This window comes from Ylistrum balloti, unplaced genomic scaffold, assembly GCF_031769215.1.
Source record: "Ylistrum balloti isolate Yb309-2 unplaced genomic scaffold, AGI_CSIRO_Ybal_v1 Utg369936, whole genome shotgun sequence".
In the NCBI taxonomy this organism is placed as follows: Eukaryota; Metazoa; Mollusca; class Bivalvia; order Pectinida; family Pectinidae; genus Ylistrum; species Ylistrum balloti.
The window spans coordinates 703,605-728,717 of record NW_026782046.1 but is presented as its reverse complement, the minus strand read 5'-3'; the positions used below and the strand labels follow the sequence as shown (position 1 = coordinate 728,717).

The following is a 25,113-nucleotide window of genomic DNA, read 5'->3' as shown; positions in this document are numbered from 1 at the left end:
ACAAGATTGCAGTGTAGATGGTTGGTACCAGTAAACTAGAGGAGAACCTTAATTGGCTTTTTAACATGAAACAGGAAATAGCAAAGCATGAAGGCTATTGCCAACGGCACGTGGAACTATTACTCAATTATTTAGTATATAACGCAAGTACACCAGTATGCCTGCAGGCAATGATTCCAATATACCAACCATTTAAGGCTTTAAAGACAATTATATTAAAACATTAAATACCCTCAGTACGGGTTGGGATGAGTTTAACAGTATCTCAATGTCTTGTTATACGTGTGTCATGTGAACGTGTGTATGTGATGGTTGCATGTTATCAGTACCCTTATTAGTTCATGTCAGTCTTTGTATATGTAGAAAATCAGTATGACGCTCTTGATGTAAACTCTCTGATTTGATGGCTGGATTTTATTGTGAAATACATAGTTTGTTCCGAAAAAGGATAATTGAAATCTGAAATTTACATACATATAAATCTATCGTTTTCCTCTTATTAAATTTTTATTGCAGTTTTATCATAATTATATAAAAAAAAATAACGCGTTGTACAGGTATTTTCATTTCAATACATTTAAAGAATTAATAATTGACCAACTGATTTTGATCATCGAATGTTTCATATTGACTAAACTAAATAATATATCATATATACGGCCTTTTTGTTTGTTTGTCTTTTATTTTTTTTTATCATTATTTTACTGTAGCATATTTTAGTGTTATGACTTAATACGAGAAACAAAAACTTAGACCGGACTATATCATAACATAGATCGGATTATATCATAACTTAGAACATATTTTATCATAACTTAGACCGGATTATATCAAAACTTAGACCGTATTTTATCATAACTTAGAACAGATAATATCATAACTTAGATAGGATTATATAATAACTGATATCGGATTATATCATAACATAGATCGGATTATATCATAACTTATGTCGGATAATATCATGACTTAGATCGGATAATATCATTACGTAGATATCTGACAACAGGGTCAATACTAGAGTCATTGATTTCAGGATCATTATTACAAGAATATTTTACAAGTATATCCCAAAAATTAAACCAAAGATAATATAACCCTCTACAGAAATAACATCATTTACTAAAGTTAATGTGTTATATCGAATCATTGATAATATTCAAATTTTGGGACAAGCATTTTACTGACGTATGAAAAAAATGCCGATCCAGTGTGAAGATATCAAATAAGCGATTTGTCTTCTCGATTTGGGCAAAATTCTGAGTTAAGCTGAAGAATCTTTGAACATTACAAGTCAGATTGACTCATCTTCTTGTGTATGGAGTCGAATCTATTATCGATTTTTTTCCTAAATAGATCTCTAATAGGACCAATATATTACTAATGACCAAGAGCTTATACCGCTATTGTTCTAATCCGGAGTCGCATTACTTACGACTCGTATCCTTAATGGCGGCTGTTTCACTTACGATACATTTCTCGGAAATCAATTCGACAGCGATATCATCTTGTTCACGATAAATAAATAATTTTAGGATATCAAAATCAAATATAAACACTGTTAGTAGCAATGGGTTAGATCTACGATTTTCTCTCTCGCATCATATCCGAATTTATTCTAATGATATTTTTCTTCATTAATAGAGAAGGCAAACTCGACTTGATATCAAAGAGAGCACTTGTTCTATGGCAGACTATACGAATTGTTCACGGGGAACGTATTTCTTCGCTGAAGACCGCATGATCTTTGTTACATTATGTCGAAACCATGCGTATGTTAGTATCATTAAGTAGTCGTTTAAGATATATATACATGACGATAAGATATAGAAATAATTTCTGCCCTCTTTCCGTCTCTCTAGTTTAATTAACACGTAAACTTTGGGATTCCATAATTTCATGTAAGCTCTATTCCCAAATCGAATTGACAGAGTGTCACCAGACAGAAAATAGACTATTATGAAGCAATTCCGTCCGGATTTCAAAATGGCAGCTTGTTGATAGAAAGAAATGTAGCACCCTCTCAATGGAAGGGATACCAGATTAAGTTAGAGCTTTGTCCAATAATTAGCTTCCCTTTGTCTAGTGCTAACATGCAGGGATAGAGAAAGCAACTAATTGTGCCGTTTGACAAGCCAATGTCAAGAGATGATATTGATGTAATTTGATTTGGGTTGGCGGTCTCGTCTCAGTATTATTGTTGTAATAAATTGTTCGTTCATTTCAGCGAATAAACTGCCATTATACATATGAACTCAACATCAATACAGCTTTTCAAAAAAAGAATTAGTGTTAAATCCATCAAGGTTTGGGATGCAGTCAATTTGTCTAATAACAAGTCAAGAAGTACAAAACTGTGTTATGAGTCAGTAGGCCAGTCTAGAAGTACAAAACGGTGTTATGAGTCAGTAGGCCAGTCGTCTAGAAGTACAAAACTATGTTATGAGTCAGTAGGCCAGTCTAGAAGTACAAAACGGTGTTATGAGTCAGTAGGCCAGTCGTCTAGAAGTACAAAACTGTGTTACGAGTCAGTAGGCCAGTCTAGAAGTACATAACTGTGTTATGAGTCAGTAGGCCAGTCTAGAAGTACAAAATTGTGTTATGGGTCAGTAGGCCAGTCTAGAAGTACAAAACTGTGTTATGAGTCAGTAGGCCAGTCATCTAGAAGTACAAAACTGTGTTATGGGTCAGTAGGCCAGTCTAGAAGTACAAAACTGTGTTATGAGTCAGTAGGCCAGTCTAGAAGTACAAAACTATGTTACGAGTCAGTAGGCCAGTCTAGAAGTACAAAACTGTGTTATGAGTCAGTAGGCCAGTCATCTAGAAGTACAAAACTGTGTTATGGGTCAGTAGGCCAGTCTAGAAGTACAAAACTGTGTTATGAGTCAGTAGGCATAACTGTGTTATGAGTCTAGGCCAAGTACATAACTGTGTTATGAGTCAGTAGGCCAGTCTAGAAGTACAAAACTGTGTTACTGTCAGTAGGCCAGTCATCTAGAAGTACAAAACTGTGTTATGGCCAGTCTAGAAGTACAAAACTGTGTTATGAGTCAGTAGGCCAGTCTAGAAGTACAAAACTATGTTACGAGTCAGTAGGCCAGTCTAGAAGTACAAAACGGTGTTATGAGTCAGTAGGCCAGTCTAGAAGTACAAAACTGTGTTATGGGTCAGTAGGCCAGTCTAGAAGTACAAAACTGTGTTATGAGTCAGTAGGCCAGTCTAGAAGTACATAACTGTGTTATGAGTCAGTAGGCCAGTCTAGAAGTACAAAACTGTGTTACGAGTCAGTAGGCCAGTCTAGAAGTACATAACTGTGTTATGAGTCAGTAGGCCAGTCTAGAAGTACAAAACTGTGTTATGAGTCAGTAGGCCAGTCTAGAAGTACAGAACTATTTTATGAGTCAATAGGCCAGTCTAGAAGTACAAAACGGTGTTATGAGTCAGTAGGCCAGTCTAGAAGTACAAAACGGTGTTACGAGTCAGTAGGCCAGTCTAGAAGTACAAAACTATGTTATGAGTCAGTAGGCCAGTCTAGAGGTGTAGAATACATTCTAGATAACAGCTTCGGAAATCAAGAAATGATGTCAGATAATTACTGTCTTATACAAATCAAATTTAAGTGAATTACATATTTCAATATTGCTATATCATTAGACAATGAACTATCCATATCCTATAATACAACTGTTTCGTCCTTGTACACTTGTAAGTGATGCTATTGGCCAATATTTTGAAACCTACGAGATGACTGAGAAATATCCAGAGTGATCGAAAGGCTAGCCTCATACTTCAATAAATTTCATAATTTCCATATGTCTGATAATTTAAGAAGAATATTATGTTTACATGTATTCAGTTAAACGAGGACGAACAGTCCACTAGCAGTGTCTACTACCAGCAATCTTGAAGATTATACTAAAGACAAAATGAATGACAACTATTAATATACATTTAGAATAGGATACAACAGTGCCAAAATGATTAAATCTGTAACATACAGCTGTTTAATTTTCATAGTTATCGTCAGTGATCTTAAGGACCTAAGTTGTTGAAGCTTGTTACGCGACTGAGAAATAACAAATATCTTCTAGAGAAATTTGGCGATATTCTTTTTCATCATACATATTCCCCAGAATGGGGTTTATTATTGGAATAACCAAAAGGAAGGAGGGCCCTTTTATGTGAATACCTTTTCTCAAATGTGTTCATATTATGGTCGTGACAGCCATGGTATATTGCCGTCATATTGCTTGACTGTCACGTGACTCTTGTAGGTTTCCATACATTTAAATAACGCCTACATTTTCTGAAACTACATACCGTTATTTAGTGGCTGTACCTTATGAACAATCATTGTTAAGTATAATGGTGTTCCACTAATGTCCGTGTTGATGATAATTAGTAAAGATGGAATCGTTTACTTAACTCCATCCCAAATCAATTCACAGTTAATCTTAGCGCTATGTGTTTTGAACAATCCACATAAACCACGGTTTAATGAGACCTGGATAACATCTACTTGAAATTCAGGTTTCTGAAACAAGACAAGATATTTATCATGAAAACAATTTACAAGTTTATGAATACTAGAGTGATGTTTTATCACTGAGAGCTAAACATCATACGTACTGTTACAGTAATGGCGCTATTGATTAAAAGGAATATGACTTCAGAGTACTTAAAGAATGAGATCTGCTCTAAATAATATAACAATACGGTTTGTTGACTATGTTCAAACTTTGTACTGATTGTGTTAATGTTTTAGTGACTTATACCATATATGGCGCCATTTTTATCGCGTTCCGCCGTTCTCTACATGTATATATTGGGTATGCTTTGATTCTTAACAACGAATGACCACGATATATATCTGACGCGAATAGAATTAAGTTTAAGGTATCCAAGCTTAGCATTGTCTGAATTAATAAAGTTTGCCCTCATTTAATCGATTGTGAGGTTTAAGTTAAAAATGTACTAGGATGAGTTTACTTTCTTGGGGTCTTTAAATGATGTGGAATGTTAGAATTCTCTTTTGATTCTATTGTCTTTCAATTTGAATTACGAACTGCTTACTTCGATAGCTTACATAGTTGGATATAGGAAATTATATGAAATTAAACATCATATTCTTATCTAGATTTTAAATACACACCTTTAATTACATGGTATGATAGGTGAGAAAACGTTTCATCAACTCGTTGTTTTTCACAGGGTATAATTCAGGGTTTCGAGTGATTATCCACCAGTATCTCCTGGAACCCGGAAATATCCGACATAAATATTTATCAATGAAATCTGGATTTATCTTTCTATAAACCTCAGCATAGGAAGGCTTCAAGTTCATTCTTTTTCAATGCCTCCTTCTCACATAGATAATGAATACTTACTTACTAATTTAAAATGAAGTCAAGCGTCACAAAAGTAATCGAATTTAATCAACCATAACAAGTTATGATTTTTATCTTTAAGCAATTATCTTTGTGTTGTAAGATATGAAATATTTAAATCAGTACCCTGTGACTTCAACTTCGCCGCAAGTAGCTTTGGAACTATGCGCTGGAATTCACGAAGAAATTAACTATTAATAATTGAACAGAGTCATCTAATGCAACGATAAATTTCGGAAATTGAAAATTGCTCCCATTCTGGATGTCCCTATACAGACACAAAAAAGGTGTCCCTGAGGCTTGAGACAGCAAATATCAATCTAATGTGATACAGAAATGTGTATTCGACCTTTTGAACTCCCCGAGAATGCCTTGTCTGACCTGCAGAACTATTTAGTTGTTGGAGATGGGATTCATCAGTTTGGTATATATCCTATGCTATATAAGATATTTATCGTTAATGCACGCGGTGATTGGAAAACTATGATTGCAAACTTTCGAAAACACCAGATATCTTTATCAAGCAAAGAGTTTTGCGAACTTTCGAAAAAGTCTGTTTTTTTAATAAACAAAGAACTTTGCGAGCTGTCGAAAACCCATGTTCCTTCTGTCAAGCAAATAGCTTTGAGAGCTTTCGAAAATATCTCTTCCTACTCCTTGCTTGATAAATGAAAAAGGACGTTTCCGAAAACTAGCAAAGCTATTTGCTTAATAAACGAAACATATGTTTTCAATCTCTGAATTTGTTAAAGATATATATATATATACATAAAATAGAGCTACGTAAATATTTACTTCTATCATCAGCGTCAGATTTGACATGAGGGAAAGCGCCAACATTACATGTTCTGTCTCTATATAATTCTAATACACATATGACATTTAAAACCGAGCAGGTTTCAGATAAACAGATTCTCGACATACACATAAAAGTCTACAGCTTGCTTGTGTGTTTTGTTTATCCTATCGTAATTGATTTTGATAAGTAAGACATCATCGATTAGAGCTATTTTTGGAAAATTCGATCAATTTCAGTTTCGATATATTACATTTGTAACAAAGTCGAAATGCTTTATCTCTTTGTCTGAGATATATCTCTATATCGAAAGACTACTTTGTTTCCATCATCCCTGAAGGAATGAGGTCAATCCCTCACGATGTCACCATTCTAAATATACCATTATTTATAAGTGAAAAAACTGTCTTATTCTGCTTGGGAATTACTATATAAGTACAGGGAACTGTATGTACTATATAAGTGTTTAGGAGACATTCATACAGGACGGGATGAAGGTCAAAAAGATAATGAGTACCTGTATGTATTTCCTAAAGTCGTCTGTAAGATAATTGAAAAACGTTTTAGATACTTTTCTGGCCGTGATTCTATAGTGCTTACATGTTCCCTTGATGTCACTTCTATAAATAATGATACTCTTTTGTACTGACACAAAAAAATATCGTTTTATTATAACAGTTTGTTTGTGTTTTGTTTTTCTTCTTTGTTTTGTTTTTGTTTTTGTTTTTTGTTTTTTTTTTGTTTTTGTTGTTGTTGTTTTTTTTTTGTTTTTTGTTTTTGCTTGATTTTGTCTTTTTGTACTTTCGCTTTACATAATTGCTTAAATTTTAAATGTCTAGTCCAAGCAAATTTTGCCAGTATGATAAGACATTACCATTAAGTCTGGTCACAATTCAGCGAACAAATGACCATGACATCAAATACGATTTGTGTACGGTACGTTGAATGTATTACCATATCACATGGTCATGCATAGGTAAATACACTGCCTAAAAAGATCTGGCTGAGGACCAATCAGATTATAGTGGTATCTAATTAAATGATAAATTATTAAACTAAGTTAAATTATTCCGACTAGATTTGCATATGCATATCTTTTCTGAGCCCCTGACCCCGCCCCACCCACTCAAACCCCACCCCTCTTCCTCCGAACACATAAAAACGGGTCTGATGATAAAACTGGATAATGTTTCAGCCAGACTGGAATGTTTGTATAACTGACGAATTAGTTTGTCCCTGATGCCTATATATAGAGCATTGTATAGTGATGATATAAAGCTTATTTCCTTGAGAGAATCATCAAGTGCATGCTCAAGTCTGAATGGCAGAATATCCTTGCCTGCTGCTAATGGTATGGTTGTCCCTCACATCTTGCGATGTTTGGTTTGTTTGTCGGGTTTTTCACTAATCAACAGCTAGGGTCATTTTGAGACAGGATCTCTTTTTAAAAACAAATTACCACCTCACTAAACAACACACGGGACGCCCGTCCTATGCCTTCATCGGCAATCAGGGTGAAATTTCTTGCCTTTTGACATAACCACTACAGCACAGACCCATTTCTTGAAGAACAAAATAGTTTTCAAAGCAAGCACCTCAGTTGCTCAACTGACTAAACTATTTCTACTTCCGAGTTTATTCAGGTAAAAACATAGATATTTTTATATATAAACAAGACGGATTTTTAGTAAAATAAATCTAAATGTACCAAAATGTGACAATGGGATAATTTTCCCGCATAGAGGACAGCATGTCGGCAGAGACGGGGCTGAAGACAAAGAAAACAGACATTTTGACCAGAAAAAAATATGGAATCCGCAGAAAATTTATTGGTTCGTCACAAATTACAACATTTACAAAATTAACTTTGTGCTGTTCAAAATCAAATTTTAAGTTTGCAGATTTGATAAACTATTGGAAACTTGAATTTGTCACTTTCCTGTCGTTTGCGTATACGACACCGTAGAAAATGATATCACTCTAAATGTGACATCATACCATCAGTCTTTTTTGCGAAAATTACGTCCTTAAACCATCGTTTTGTAATCTGAACACAAAATGGAAGGCACTCCCTTGGGCTTTGGAGATGTCGAGTTCTAATTAAGCGCTAATTCCAAGTTGTAAAAATCAGTCCTGGAGTTGATGCCTTGAAGTGGAAAAATGACGTAGGGGACTGTAGCATTTTTTCCGAAATATTAAAAATTATCTTTATATGCACAAATTGAAGAAAAAAGCCGGGAAACGTGCTAAAGATTCAATTGATGACATTTTGAAAGCAAATTAAATAAATGAAGAAAATACTGAAATGATAACAGAATTTTATTTCAAACTTAATTGGATGAACCATGACAGAAAGAATGATTTACACGTCGACCACTGATAAAACAAATGAACCTCACGTAAATTTCATAACTTTTTAAAATGAAATCAATAAAGACAATATTTCTGAAGCTTCTGTGAAAGATCTTTATTGATGGGGTAAGTGCATGTCCCCACTTAAATTCCGACATTTTTTGATCAATTGGAAACACCAACAAAGTCATATGAGGACGGGTATCTTAGGAAACACCAACAAGGTCATATAAGGAGGGATGTCTAAGGAAACACCAACAAGGTCATATGAGGAGGGATGTCTATGGAAACACCAACAAGGTCATATGAGGACGGGTATCTTAGGAAACACCAACAAGGTCATATGAGGAGGGATGTCTAAGGAAACACCAACAAGGTCATATGAGGACGGTTGTATAGTGAGACACCAACAAGGTCATATGAGGACGGTTGTATAGTGAGACATCAACAGAGGAAAACCAAGTGGGAAAGATTGAGTAGACGGGAGAAAATGTAAAAGATGGTATCCTAAGTTTTTAAATGGGGGCAACAGATCAATTTTTTATGGTTAAATTCAATAAAAATCCTGAAAAAAATTACTTATCAATGTGCTACATACAAGGGTGGATTCAAGGTTTCGTTCAGTATACTAATTTTACTACGACAGGAAGTCCAGTTAATACAAGTCGCCATCGGCTAGTGTAACAAGATCTCGATGAGTCACGAATTCTCGTCGTTCATGCAAAGCTTGACCATTATTCTGTAGAGATACGGGGACTAGATCTGCATGTGTAAAAGTCATGAAAAAACAAGGAGTCATACTTGTTGGTGATATACGTGATAATGTTATAAGCTGTGTCTTATATGGTCCCATTGTTTTATCGCGACAATCCCTTAACAATAGGAATATATTCACACACCACTTTACAGATATGTATGGCTGGCACAAACCGACATGGAAATGTATGGAATATGTCGAAGTTTCTCAATACAGGTACAACGTAACCCTCATCGTCAGCATCAAACGATAATAATCGAATTTCACTAGCTATATACTAATCTACGATCCTATTACTGTGTAGAGACCTCCGTTTTACCAAACACCTTCGATTGAATTAAATAGCTATAGCCAATTGAACGTAATAACATTTTTAAAATTAAATTTCCCCTAAAAGACAACATGTCATGAAAAATTTTCATGACGATATTTTTTTTTGTTTTTTGTTTTTTTTGTTTTTTTTGTTAAATTAATTTTCTAGCGATGTGTCACAGAATTTTTGCCACAAGAAATAGACAACACTGGTAAAAAGTGAAATAGCAAGATCCTGTAGAACTGAAACGCCGAATATTTTCCGCGAATAAAATAATGATATGGTTGGGTTGGTGATTGTTTTAAACTTCAAAGTCATTACAGATTTACTTTGTAAACAAGTCTTCAACATAAGGTACATCCTAGGCTTGGGTAACTCTACCTGCAAACATACAGATTACAAATTCAATTAGAATATTGTAAAATCGGGTATTTTGGAGGTGATTTTATCGTCAATGTTATATCAATGAAATTTGGATTCCGTAAAAGACTTTGTTTACGGACTAAAAAAAAAACAAAAACAAAAAGCCGAAATCTTTGTTTACAAACACGAACATGAAAACACGCAAAGCAAAGCAATTCGTCTTCAGATTCAAAACCGTACAGGTCAGGGAGGATTTTATTTCTTCGTCCAGTCTTTCAAATTATTATTTATTTACTACGAGCGCTCGAACTCCTGACTCCCGTACCCACTCGCCCCTAACCGTAATATGACTTTTAAGAGCTCGATGTTTGTTGTTGTAAACCGTGTATCCGAGATTGCCCAATAGACAATTAACGTTGTTGTAGTTGGAGTTGACACACAACGCCATCTTAGTAAAAGCATTTCGTATATAGCCGAACCTTCCTGACGGTATCCGTGTTAATTTCCTGATATCGATTTCAAAAGTAAAACAAGGCTACAACATATGATATTCTGTTAAAACACGCAGATACAACTCTAATATACATACAAACGGCAATGTCGATTATTGCTTTGGAACATGGCTTTACATATTCCAAGGACATCTTAGATAGTAACGAAACATTAAAAAATGCATAAATTTATAAATATTAACAACAACAACAACAAAACAAGAAAATGCATTTCAAATTTATAAAAATCATCATCATCATCATCATCATCATCATCATCATCATCATCAACAACAACAACAACAACAACAACAACAACAACATCATCATCATCATCATCATCATCATCATCATCATCATCATCATCATCAACAACAACAACAACCAAAATTCTAATTCGAATTCAAAAATGATTTAACGAAAGCAAAATATAAAGGTAGGATCAACACGAAGTTCCTTGAGAAAATTAAATTATATCATGAAAAGGTATTCCAGAAGAGTCAATGTTTCCTAGATAAGGTCAATCTATGTCGTGTTTACATGACGAGTACCAGCTTTGTGTGAAACGATATCATGTGGTATATCATGAACTATCGACTATATCTAGCTGTATGTTGTATAACAGAACAATCGTCAATGACAATTGATCTATATCCATGGTCTTCATCAACCTTCAACTATCAAACAACATATTGTGAGTTAATCTGTGTCATCTTGTACTGAGACCGACAAATTCTAGAATATCAAATCAACACGCAAACACAAATAGATTGGGGAAGCAGGATTGTAACTACCTATACATGGAAAATTAAGGGAAAAGTTACATCAAATAGTTTGGTAGATATCACTCCCTCTTGGAGGCGTAGGAGGTAAGCGGTTGATATATTGTCCTTGGATTCTAATTTACTTAGACATATCCTGTTTCAGAAAGAACGGCTACATGTTATATAACAAAGTCAGACTTTTTCTTTCCCGTTGCATGTCTGACAGCAAATTTCCCATTATCTCTGCATAAGGTGCGGCACCTATAATAAAGATCTTCTTAATTATTATTTTTGAATAATGTCCTTAAGCCAAAGGGCTGACTGGTTTAGCAAAAGACTTTCTGGCCTGTGTAGACACCTTTTAACAGATAAAGTGACATTAGCACGGAAGTCGATTTTTACGACTGGCAAATCGCAAGGACTTAATATTGGTAGAAAATCTACTGTATTCGGTACAGATTTGAAATTCTGTTTAAGATCTTTGGAGGTGACAAATAACGCTATTGTTGCCTTCCGTTAAAGAAATACCGTAATGGATTATACTTGACAAAGGGTTTGAAACAGTTCCGATTCTCATAAAGAAATATCGTCAAAAACCCCGACGGTGACTACGTAGATAATAGTACAGATGTCGCCTGCACTGCTGTGATATGTGTATTGAATCAAAGAAATGTGGGTATTCCATCAGATATTCATGTGTAAAGCATCGGAGATATGTGTGTATTATATCAAAGATACGTGTGTATTACATCAAAGATACGTGTGTATTACATCAGATACGTGTGTATTACATCAAAGATATGTGTGTATTACATCAAAGATACGTGCGTATTACATGTAAGATACGTGTGTATTACATCAAAGATACGTGTTTATTTCATCAAAGATACGTGTGTATTACAAGAGATATATGTGAACATAGCATCAATGATACCTTTGAATAGGATCAGATTTTTGAAAAAAAAAACAACACAGCTAGGTACGTATAGCATCGCATATATCAAAGATACTTGTGTATGACATCACAAATATGTGTGTATGACATAGCAAATACGTGTGTTTAACATCACAAATACGTGTGTGTAACATCTACGAAACTTTTTTCCCAGTAGCTCAAAGGAAAAATTCGTGACGAGTTTCTTAAAGAAGAATGTTGAACATCTAACAAACAAAAAGGACAGGCGGAGAATCTTATTAAATATTCATCCTATATATTGATTTTTGACCAATCCGGTTGCGTTTTGAAATTCTACGCATATTTTGCCTTAAGCTTTTATTTCATACCCGTATACAGACAAGCGTACATTACGCTGCTAAGTACTCTTCGGTAAATATCCCTGTCGTCGACAAAGCACAGCATTAGCTAATGAGGGAATATTAACGCTCTTTGTTTGATTAGTTACTTCGAACGGAGACGGGTCTAAAATCTAGCTAATGCACTTCGACTAATATCTCTCTCTCTCTCTCTCTCTCTCTCTCTCTCTCTCTCTCTCTCTCTCTCTCTCTCTCTCTCTCTCTCTCTCTCTCTCTCTCTCTCTCTCTCTCTCTCTCTCTCTCTCTCTCTCTCTCTCTCTCTCTCTCTCTCTCTCTCTCTCTCTCTCTGTCTCTCTCTCTTCACCTGTTATGAAAGATAAGAAATAAAGAAAAATGTCCTCTTACCTTTTTCTTGTTCCTCGTTCTTACGTTGTCTCTCCGGTCTATATCCTGTCCTGGTGCCTTAGTACCCCAGATCTTAAAGGCAATCCGAAAGTAAGAGAAGTTGATGATGATAAGTGGAATCAAATATTGTACGACCAACAAATACATATAGTAATATCTTCCAAAACTTTTCGGCCATTTTGGATTACAAAATGGAATCTTGTCTCCTTTAGGGGTCAAATTTAATCCGACCCGGAAGTGGATAACCATCGGCAAACTGGACGATATTCCAACAACCCAAATGATAGCAAGTACTACGGCAGCTACTTGCTTCTTAAACCCCGCCTTTAGAGGGTAGATGACAGCAATGTAACGGTCGATCGCTATAACTGTTAAAGTGAAAACGCTGACGTTGACGCTGATATTGGTGACAAACGGGGCTAATCTGCACATAAAATAGGGCAGTACCCAGCGTTGTAAAAGGGCCGCCTGGAATTGAAACGGGATCGAAAAAAGACCTATGATGACGTCAGCAAGGGCTAGATTAGCGATGAAAATGTTTGTCACTGTTTGCATCTTCTTATTCGCCATGATGACGTAAATGACGATACCGTTACCAATGACGGCAAATAGTGAGATAGAGCCGTACAGGAAAGCCAATAGAACAATAAGCCCTACTGGAACATAGTACAACTCCACTTGTCCTGTGGAATTCCAGGATTTGTTAGAAGTATCCGGGTAATATTGATAGGTATCATTCCAAATAGATATATTGTAACTATCATAAGACGAGTAATCAAAATGTCCCAAGAGATCCATGGCAATTGTTGTCAAGGTTACCTCCTAACAATCAGTTCTTTTTGTAACTATTTGTTGCAGAAAATGAGGAATTATCTTAAAATTATTTGACATAAGATTTATAGTATCATGGATTCTTTATGAAACCATTATCAATACAAATACTTAGAATTAATTGAATCACATGAAATCAAAATAAATATATTCATTAAATGTTAGTGATAGTAATAATACACGTATTTTTAAAAAAAAGTATTCAACGTACGATTTGATTTTTTTTTTTTTTGTCATTAAACATTAATTCCTCCAAAAATTGTTAGAATTAGTTTTGCGACTAAAGATATGATTAATAACGCGAGAAAGAAATTCCGTCGGTGGACGATATCCAAGTTATGTGCAAAATACTCTGTTATGGTAGACAAAATAAGGCCGTGTGTCTAACCTAACTGAGCGCAGAATTACTTCTGTATACATCAGCGATACCAGCTGAAGAAGACGTGTACACAAAACACTGTTTAAAAATAACTCCCATCGGGTACGAGATTATATCCACTTTTTCAAGTATCAGAGAAAACCTCGAAGGTATTTGAAAGTGTAATCCTATCGTTCAAACAGACAGCGCCGGTGACTGCCGCCGCTGTGTGGATTCGCGCCGAATATACTGCTGCTGATGTTGAGCATACTGAGATAACGCTGAGTGTCACCGCTGATAGAGGATCGATCTTCGTGTCTGTTAGATATCCGTCAATCAGACGTGTAACACTGGGTATGTTGGGTGTGTCAATCAGACGTGTAACACTGGGTATACTGGGTGTGTCAATCAGACATGTAACACTGGGTATACTGGGTGTGTCAATCAGACGTGTTACACTGAGTATATTGGGTGTGTCAATCAGACGTGTTACACTGGGTATACTGGGTGTGTCAATCAGACGTGTTACACTGGGTATACTTGGTGTGTCAATCAGACGTGTAACACTGATATATTGGGTGTGTCAATCAGACGTGTAACACTGAGTATACTGGGTGTGTCAATCAGACATGTAACACTGGGTATACTGGGTGTGTCAATCAGACATGTAACACTGGGTATACTTGGTGTGTCAATCAGACGTGTAACACTGATATATATTGGGTGTGTCAATCAGACGTGTAACACTGAGTATACTGTGTGTGTCAATCAGACGTGTTACACTGGGTATACTGGGTGTGTCAATCAGACATGTAACACTGGGCATACTGGGTGTGTCAATCAGACGTGTTACACTGGGTATACTTGGTGTGTCAATCAGACGTATAACACTGTGTATACTGGGTGTGTCAATCAGACGTGTAACACTGAGTATACTGGGTGTGTCAATCAGACATGTAACACTGGGTATACTGGGTGTGTCAATCAGACGTGTAACACTGAGTATACTGGGTGTGTCAATCAGACGTGTAACACTGGGTATACTGGGTGTGTCAATCAGACGTGTAACACTGGATATACTGGGTGTGTCAATCAGACATGTAACACTGGTATACTGTGTGTCAATCAGACGTGTAACACTGGATATACTTGGTGCGTCAATCAGACGTGTAACACTGGGTATACTGGTTGTGTCAATCAGACGTGTAACACTGGGTATACTGGGTGTGTCAATCAGACGTGTAACACTGGGTATACTGGGTGTGTCAATCAGACGATAACACTGGGTATACTGGGTGTGTCAATCAGACGTGTAACACTGGGTATACTGGGTGTGTCAATCAGACGTGTAACACTGAGTATACTGGGTGTGTCAATCAGACGTGTAACACTGGGTATACTGGGTGTGTCAATCAGAAGTGTAACACTGGATATACTGGGTGTGTCAATCAGATGTGTAACACTGGATATACTTGGTGCGTCAATCAGACGTGTAACACTGGGTATACTGGGTGTGTCAATCAGACGTGTTACACTGGGTATACTGGGTGTGTCAATCAGACGTGTAACACTGGGTATACTGGGTGTGTCAATCAGACGTGTTACACTGGGTATACTTGGTGTGTCAATCAGACGTGTAACACTGGGTATACTGGGTGTGTCAATCAGACGATAACACTGGGTATACTGGGTGTGTCAATCAGACGTGTAACACTGGGTATACTGGGTGTGTCAATCAGACGTGTTACACTGGGTATATCAGACGTGTAACACTGAATATATTGGTTGTGTCAATCAGACGTGTAACACTGGGTATACTGGGCGTGTCAATCAGACGTGTAACACTGAATACATTGGGTGTGTCAATCAGACGTGTAACACTGGGCATACTGGGTGTGTCAATCAGACGTGTTACACTGGGTATACTGGGTGTGTCAATCAGACGTGTAACACTGAGTATACTGGGTGTGTCAATCAGACTTGTAACACTGGGTATACTGGGTGTGTCAATCAGACGTGTAACACTGGGTATACTGGGTGTGTCAATCAGACGTGTTACACTGAGTATACTGAGAAAGAAAACCTTTAAATTGACAGTTTAGTAAAATTGACGTTTTCGTTGATATCTTAATATTCGTTTTAAAAGTACTGTTGATTACTTATAATTACGTATTTAATTAATTAATTTATTTATTTATTTAGGATGCCTTTGAAAAAAGTACTTGAAGAACAATAGCTTGTGTTTCGGAATAGAAAACCTCTTCTGTTTTATCGACGGCACGCGCCATTTCGATCCAAGTAAGTTATGTCATGTCAAGAAGGTGAACAGCACATGTCAAACAATGTTTTTTTAATAGTGCTAAAAGTGGAACCATGAGACAAGCGGCTCTCTCAGTCTATGTACGGAACATATTTCTCTGTCGCCTTTAAGTAGAGAGTGGTTCCGTTATGTAACTTAAGAACAATGATAATGATAATGAGCTGGTCAAGAAACAAATGTTTCAACCGTTATGTTTGAATGGGTGGTACCGAAATCGCCTAAATCTTTTTCCTTTTTCTTCTTTTAATCTATCTTATTGCAAGCAAAATATCTTTTTTGCAAATATGTTTTAAATACGTCATCAATTCTGAGGAATTCATCCAATAATTTAAAAAGCATTTGAACCACGTAATTTTGAAAAAGTTCACGGCCATGCATCTGAACAATTGATGAATGGTCCTCATAGCATGCTAAAGGCGTTCACATATCGCGAAATTGGGTTTCATCGGGATTTTTTTTAAAATCAGAAGTAGTTTTGACATTTTAACACAATGGCGCCCTATATAACATTTGATAATGGACATTCATGTGAATAAAACAGGATATTAATTCAACTAGGCAAACCACTTCCTAAATATTATAAATTATATATATAGATATGTCTCTCTGTTGTTGTTTAGACGTTTGAATACATTCGATAACAGTGACTTGAGGTGTTTGTTGTCAAGGTCAACCATTTAAACAAACTTTATTTCCCTAGTCCTAGCATACTACTGGACAAATATCACGACTCCGTGGCTATTCAAATGAACAGATAATGTAAAGCGTTTGATCTTTGTGATGTTGGGAATTGGTCAATGTCGATCGCATGTAAACATACCCGATATTCCATTTTTAATCAAGTAATCGACTGCCTGTTGATCATACAAAACAGATTGTTTTATTGGCTGCACCAATACGAAAGCGATTGTGATGCCATGATATGGACAATGATCTAACATCTTTAATCAGATATCGCGAAATAAAATAACTACTTCCATTTTTTTCTGCCCTGTACATTTTTAGTTATGTAATAAACACCATCTTAAAATTGTTTTCATTTCATAAAAAAAATTACTAAAACCAGTCTCGAAGTTTTTCTCTTTGTTCGCAAAGACTCGTTTCATAAAATTTTATATAAACCAAAATCTCATTTTGCCAGGTACAACATACCACAATCTCCCTCGTTGATTTTTGAATATGGCCCAACGAGTTTCGTTAATGTTTTGAAAAGACAATGTGAAAATTCTTTTAAATAGATTTTAACTCCTTCCTTCCTTTTACTGTCCATTTGTGGAACAATCTACCTACCACTATACGAGAAAACCCCTCTGTGTCTGTCCTTAAACATTATCTTTATAGAGACAAAGGTAAATCGCCTAGTTACCGATCCTATGGAAACAGAACAGCCCAAATATACCATTCGAGACTTAGACTACTATGTAGCAGCTTAAAAGCACACCTCTTTGAGAAAAACATTAGCGACGATCCTTTTTGTACATGCGGCTATATTGAAGACAACTTTCATTATTTATTTGCTTGTGAAAAATACACAAACATAAGAGAACAATACATTTGGGCACTCAATTATGATTTAAATACTGAATGTCTACTCTGGGGAAATCCCGATTTAACTATACAGCAAAACGAGGAAATCGTATCAGCTGTTCAAGAATATATAATGAAAAGTGAACGATTTGCATGATCGTATCCATTTCCATTTGTAAAAATAACTTGACTGTGCTTACTCTAACAACAATCTCGTTCTCAATCACTTGGTCACGATGTACTTTCATTGCAAATCTTGTACCTCTTACCAATGTAATCATAAATTACTTACCCATACTCGCTCTAAACTGCGTAGAAATACTATATTTGTCTTTAGTTGAATGTAGATATCCATTCACGCATTATTTACCAACGTAACATATACGTACTTTAACGGTATTCGCAAAGTACTTACATGTATCAGTAATATGAAATTTAGTCCCTAGATAATATAATATACTTGCCCTTAGTATGGACATATTATATACTTATAATGATTTACCTTCACTACAAATACTGTACCTATTATTTTTTATGATTGCTATGTCGCCATATTGTACCATATTTACATTCTTACAAATGGCAAATATTACTATAACCAATGTATGCGTCAACTAGGCTTTAAATTATGATATATGTGCATGGCATAATGTATTTACATCTTTTGTGAAAATTGTGGGCCTGCAACACCTTGCTGGTAGGGCTATCCCCAACCCCTGTGTGCTGTGAGCCTACAAACTTATCATTATATTGCATAATGATGTTGTATAGTGTACTACACTTATATTCTTACAAATTGCAAATATGACTATACCCAATGCATGCATCAATTGGGCTTTAAAATGATGATATATGTGCATGGCATAATGTATTTATATTTTTTGTGAAAAAATTGAGAGCCTGCAACACCTTGCTGGTAGGGGTATCCCCAACCCCTGTGTGCTGTGGGCCTACAAAATTATCATTACAGTGCATATCTTGCACAATATTTTACTCCATGTGCATGTACAACTATCTTATTATGTACCTATATACTTTATTATTGTACTTACTATGTATCTATGCTTAATTATACCAAATGTTATGTTATATGTTATAATATTCTATACTCTCTGCACTCTTCAGTTCAGAGGTAATATAGGGAATTAAAAACAACTCATATCTAATTTGCACGCGACTACATTTCAAACACATGATCAGTACTCGGATTGTAATTTTATAGCTGCCACCAGCATTCCTTTTTAGTTGGACCACTCTGTCGATATGTGAATGGTATAACATTTTAGGAGATGGTTTTACATAAGCTTTAAGCTTGTTACCAAATCCTCTTAGTTAAGATTTGAATTATATGTATATCTAAATGTTAAACATTGAATAAAATATTGTTTAAACTAAGTCATGATGACACTGCACTCATGCCGATATATAGTCACTCGGAACTCCTCGCACAACCGAGGAGTTCCGAGTGGATATATAGTGGGAGCAAGAACACGTAATGTGACGTCATTAAGGTATCACTACAGAAACACACTCAATCAAACTTGAACAATAAGCTTGTGTTTACGTGTGTGGGGATGGGGTGTACACAAATGATAACCATGACTTGTGGCAACAAGAATCAAATAAATTAAGCCAAACATCTGATTGTCCCTCTAGGATTTTTCAGTCAAGTTTTGGGCCTAGAATATGCTGAATTTTTTGGGACGACTATAAGGAAAATTAAAATGTGAAAAAGGGGCGTCTTTTGTTATTGTCATTGAATTGGTCAAAAAGAGTATCGAAGTTTTATGAAAAGATTTGTGACATGATGAAATGAAAATAATCCCGATATTTCTATGTTGTTCTTGAAAGTCTGAGTGTTCTGAGGGTAGGTCTAGCAAAGGAATTTTTTATTAGTGCGAAAACATTTATTTATATTTTTATATCACAGTTGGCTGACTATGGATAAAAATAATCATTATATGAGAAATTAAAAAAAAAAGTAATATTGCAACTCTTATACCTGCGCAGTAGAAGGGAAAGAACCTACCTGCGTTAGATCATTGCAAACACACGAAACATCCATCCTCATACGATCCCGGGCGCTGCGAAGGCACCAGAAACAAAGCGAGCAGAGGTATACAATTTGGATTGTTCATCTACAAAACAAAATACTAATATTTTTCTAAAATGTCGCTATTATTATTGTCTTTATTTCCTCCAAAGATGAAGAGCATACATACAAATTACAAAATAAATCAACTTGAAAAGCACACAATTAAGGTGGAAATTAATGTAGATTTTACAAATTATGATTATACATACAATATGTTAGTTTTATGTAAATCATACTCCGTGAAGAATTATCTTGCAAGTTATAATGTTATGAAATAATTACATACTAAGTATATATGTCACAATAATAGGTTTTAAGTGTATATAATACAGAAGGACTCCTGGCGCACTATACATAGCTATATAGTTCAAGCATCCTTTTTATAGAACATGCTGACTTCAGTCTAAATTGTTCAATATCATGTTTGTCTAACTGATAGGCCAGAGGACCTCCTAGTAAAATGTGAAGCAATATATACTCTGGCAACGATTGTAAGTATGAAATAAATTCAATACTCAAAATAGACACAATTGCGCACCATAAATCGTCACGTACAATTTCTGTTGATGAACAATGTAGAATTGCATGATTCACAATATCTGTATAAAAATATCCACAAAAATGACACAAAAATTGTGTATTTGAGTTTCGTATGGAAACAATAAGTTTGATTACATAACGGATATTATCGAGAGAACTAGGGTGATACAGAGCTAGTTTCCACAAACAGTTTGGTTTTAAACAATCATGCAGTAGTTTAAATCTTGAAAAATCTGCATTGTTAGACATTCTCTGTAACTATGCATTTGTTTCATAGTCTTTTACAGAATTATAAGTCAGTTTCGTCTAATGTGTTTTGTTTGGAAAAGTACCGTCATCCAGTAAAAGTTCGAAATGCTGGAATAAATTATACTTTTTGGGGATTCTGGCAATATCTGGTATATAACCAATTTGTACATATTCATTAATTGTATACAAAAAACATCTTACTATGAAAATTTTACTTCTTCTCATTCTACATATTCTACCAAGAAACAAAAGTTATTTAGTATCTATATATGCTTCTAATGACGTCCACCCAAGTAGAGAGGTACACATGTCAGTTCTTGTTCTTTTATCTAGACCTTGGATTGACTTTACAATAAAACGCTGGGCCCCTTTCTGACATCAGTAACTCAGTAGTCGAAAGCAACCACAGTTCGCATCCATAAAGTGCAGAAGGATAAACTTTTAATTTCATAATTTTTGAAACTGTTAATGGGTTTAGAGCACACTGATGGGCGCCTGAGCGTAGAAGGGCCATGGTACCACTTTTTAATTTATTGCAAACAGATTTTGTTCTTTCCATGGAATTATGCTTACGGTTTAATAGAATACCAACGTGTATAATGTCTGCGACAACTGGTAATACACTGTTGTAGAGATAGATATTTTGACTTATATCTACAATTCTTTTATTTGAAAATACAACAATTTTACTCTTTGATGCTGAATACATAAACCTCCATTTTCGACTATAGGATTCGCAGATGTTTAACATTTTTTGTAGACTCACAATATTGGAACTTCCTAAACAAATATCGTCAGCTTGGGCTGGAATATTGACAGGTACTCTTATTCTTGCCCCCCCAACCAGAATTTTCAACCTCATTTAATAGTTCATTAATAAAAACTAAGTACATTTTGGCAGATAGGGCCCCACCTTGTAAATTTCCTCTCTCCATTTTCAGCGGTGTAGAAAATACGCCATTAAATACCACCGAACTCTGTACATCTGTATACATATATCTAAGTATATTCCATACTTTCCCCGTTAGACCAATGTCATACAACTTAACTAATAAACCGTCGTGCCAAACAGTATCGAAGGCCTTTGTACTATCCAAAAATGACACATACACATCTGAACCATATTCCATATGATAATAAATGCATTCTTGCACATTAAACGCTGTACAGAGACAGCATAGATTTGTCTGACTGTTGTGTGTTTGGAAATATGTCAGAATCAATTATGTCAGTAATTCTGTTTGCAATAGCCATTTCAAAATTTTTTTAAAAATATAGGCAAAAGCGTTATTCCCCTGTAACTATTGGGGTCTTCTTTAGGCTTCCCATGACCCTTGTGTAAAGCAACTATAATGCCATATTTCCAGTCTTTAGGGATATATTCGGGTTTAAAAACAAGACTGAATAAATTTCGTATATGATGAATCAGAGGCTGTCCTGCATATTTTACGCGTTCATATACGAGACCCTCATGCCCACCGGCCTTATTTGTTTTTAACTTTTTACCTACATGGTTGATTTCTTGGCAAGAAAAAGCATCACATAAAAACATGTCTCTGTCAAAACAAATATTCGACTTTATCATTTTGATTCTGTCTTTGATTTCCTTGTGGAAACCACTGTCAAATTCTTCCACGTAATGGTTTTTAAAGATATTCTGGAAATGCAGAGACCAACCTTTCAAAATATCAACCGTACCTCTTAACGCTTTCCCATCATATCTCAATTCAGTTTGTTTAACCTTTGTTTTTGCTTTTAATAAGTTGCCAAAACAAATGTTGGTCTAATTCATATGTGATTCAAAAGAATTTCGAAGTTGCCGCCGAAATTCCCTTTTACAATTTTTATATTCTCTAAACAAGTCACAACATTGTCTATACTTTCCAAATTGTATCCAGGTACTCCGCTTTTGTAACATTTCATTATGCAGATTCGTCAAGCTGGAATCCCAATAGGGTTTAAGATATTTTTTATATTCATATTTTGGTATATAGATATTTGCGGCTTCAATTAGGGCAGCGCTTATATCATTATAATAACGATCTATATCTTGCAAAAAAAAAAAAAAAAAACGAAAACAAAAGAAAAAGAAAAAAAAAACAAAAAACAAAAACAATGATTACGCTGAGCAACAGACTACTGTTATAGCTCTATTTTTAGTGTATAAACACATCATTTTTCAGCACGTGACAAGACCGTAAATCTGGAAAATATCAATTTATCTGACCATTGATTTACATTCAAAACAGATTCTGGAATGCATGACAAGATCTACGATTTTTTTGTTTTTCTACCTTCAGCAGAATGAAAGATTCTATGGTATCTTCAGTGTAATTGTTCTAACAAGTCGGGTTTAAAGTTCCTGTTTCGAATTTTTTCCTTTTTTCGACACCTTTTATAAGTCCTTTTGTGTAGTTTGGATACGTCAGTAGTTTGATTTAATTACTTATAGTCGTTTAACCAGGGTGGTTTTCTTTTCACCTTTAGTGATTATCGCATACCTCGCCGCGCTGTTGTGTCGATATCAATCTATGCCAAGGGGAATAACTTCAATATATCACTGTGACTATAAAAATACCCTGAGAATTAGACTTAACACCGGGCTGAACGCAAAAGTGAAACATAATTTTTATCATACAGAAACACACAGAGAGAGAGAGAGAGAGAGAGAGAGAGAGAGAGAGAGAGAGAGAGAGAGAGAGAGAGAGAGAGAGAGAGAAATCGTGGGTGGGAGTGTCTTTGTCTTAAAATGGGACATTTCAACGTCACTATGTCTAAATTGTACAACATATTTAAATGAGTTACGCTAGATCAGATACTATATATACAAACGTAATTAACAAAGTCTAGAAAGGTTTAATTTTCGAGTGATTGGAACATAAATAACTGCAGATTCACTTATTGCCTTTTCATTTTCTATAAAATTTCATTTAAATATATGTCACCAGCCAGCAACAAAGAATTAAAGCAATGGTGTGCTTTTGTAAGGATTATACATAATTCATGGAAAATGTTAACACATACTGAAAGAGTCATTTTATAGTGTAATACAGGTTATCTTAAAAACACACAAAGAATGCATACTTCGTTTCCCCAATAAGAGATCACGCTTGTGTAATGTATAAATATGGGTCTCTCTCTCTCTCTCTCTCTATATATATATATATACCCGTTCTATAAGATGTCAGAACCTACAAAGTCAAAACGAATCATCAAAGAAGATTTTTTTTGTCAAACTGTTTAAACCGTCCGTAAATACACACTGAAGATTGCGCCGGGACACAATTAATAACGTTATTAACTCCCCTTTTATTATAACAATAACATTACGTCACAATGTAGGTTACTAAGTAACAAACAGTGTACATGGAATGTAATCACCTGAAGATAGCCGCGAGACCCGAAAACGTTAGTGATATATTTGTTTGTCATGTTAAGTGATTTTCTCTATATATATATATATGTGTGTGTGTGTGTTTGTGTGTGTGTGTGTGTGTGTTTGTGTGTGTGTTAAATAATTTATCTTACATTAAATAATGAAATATTTACGAAATATTGAAAGAAAAAGGACAATCGTGAATCATGATTATATATATGTAGACTTAAAATCAAGAGTTTATCTTACTTTTATAATTTGTTTACCTGAAAATATGTATTGTTGGTGCTTCTTTTCAAATAAATAGTTCCAATGATAAGGTGTCCTTAACAAAACGTACAATAGAGTTACTTCCCTTTGCTTAGGGAATTTCCCCACACATGCATGAGGAAAACCAACTTTCTGAATGAACACGTGATGTTTAGTCGTTCTGTTTGAAGAACTGTAACAACATGTGTAACCTGTGCTTTCACTTCAGGATTACAAGTTTATAGAGATCTCGTGCTGTAGAACTTCGATAACTGAGATCCGAACAACAACAGAATGCATGGTGTTATAAAAAGGTGTGTACATCAAACTAGGATGATGACAATTTACGGATTACTAAAATAAATTAATTCTCCCATGACTGGCCAGATGGGAAAACTATCTATTCGATAACGAGGTAATTATGAATATTATTTAATTCTTAATCGTAACAATGTTTGTTTAGATGAAAATAATGAAATAGTCTTGTTGATATGTTTTTCGTTATTGACGATGAAGTTCCAATCAGCCATTTTCTTAATTTTTTTTTACATAGTTTATTGTTGATATGGAAGCTTCCTGGTTGATATGACGTCATGTTGGCCTATCCATAGTATATAACCGCAGTACCTCAACGAACTGTCACATATCATACACTTGACTCTATTTATTGATGAAGTAGGTGTGTT

General features: G+C 35.1%; 1 protein-coding gene across 1 annotated transcript in view; it reads right to left on the bottom strand.

Annotated features, from left to right (window-relative positions):
* The window catches only part of LOC132547171 (RYamide receptor-like), a 78,338-nt gene extending 64,658 nt beyond the window's left edge, over window positions 1-13,680 (bottom strand). Inside the window, exon 1 of the mRNA XM_060210926.1 lies at window positions 12,883-13,680. Within this exon, the coding sequence (XP_060066909.1) occupies window positions 12,883-13,680 (798 nt within the window). The remainder of the gene's footprint in view (window positions 1-12,882) is intronic.
* Window positions 13,681-25,113: the final 11,433 nt, after the last annotated feature.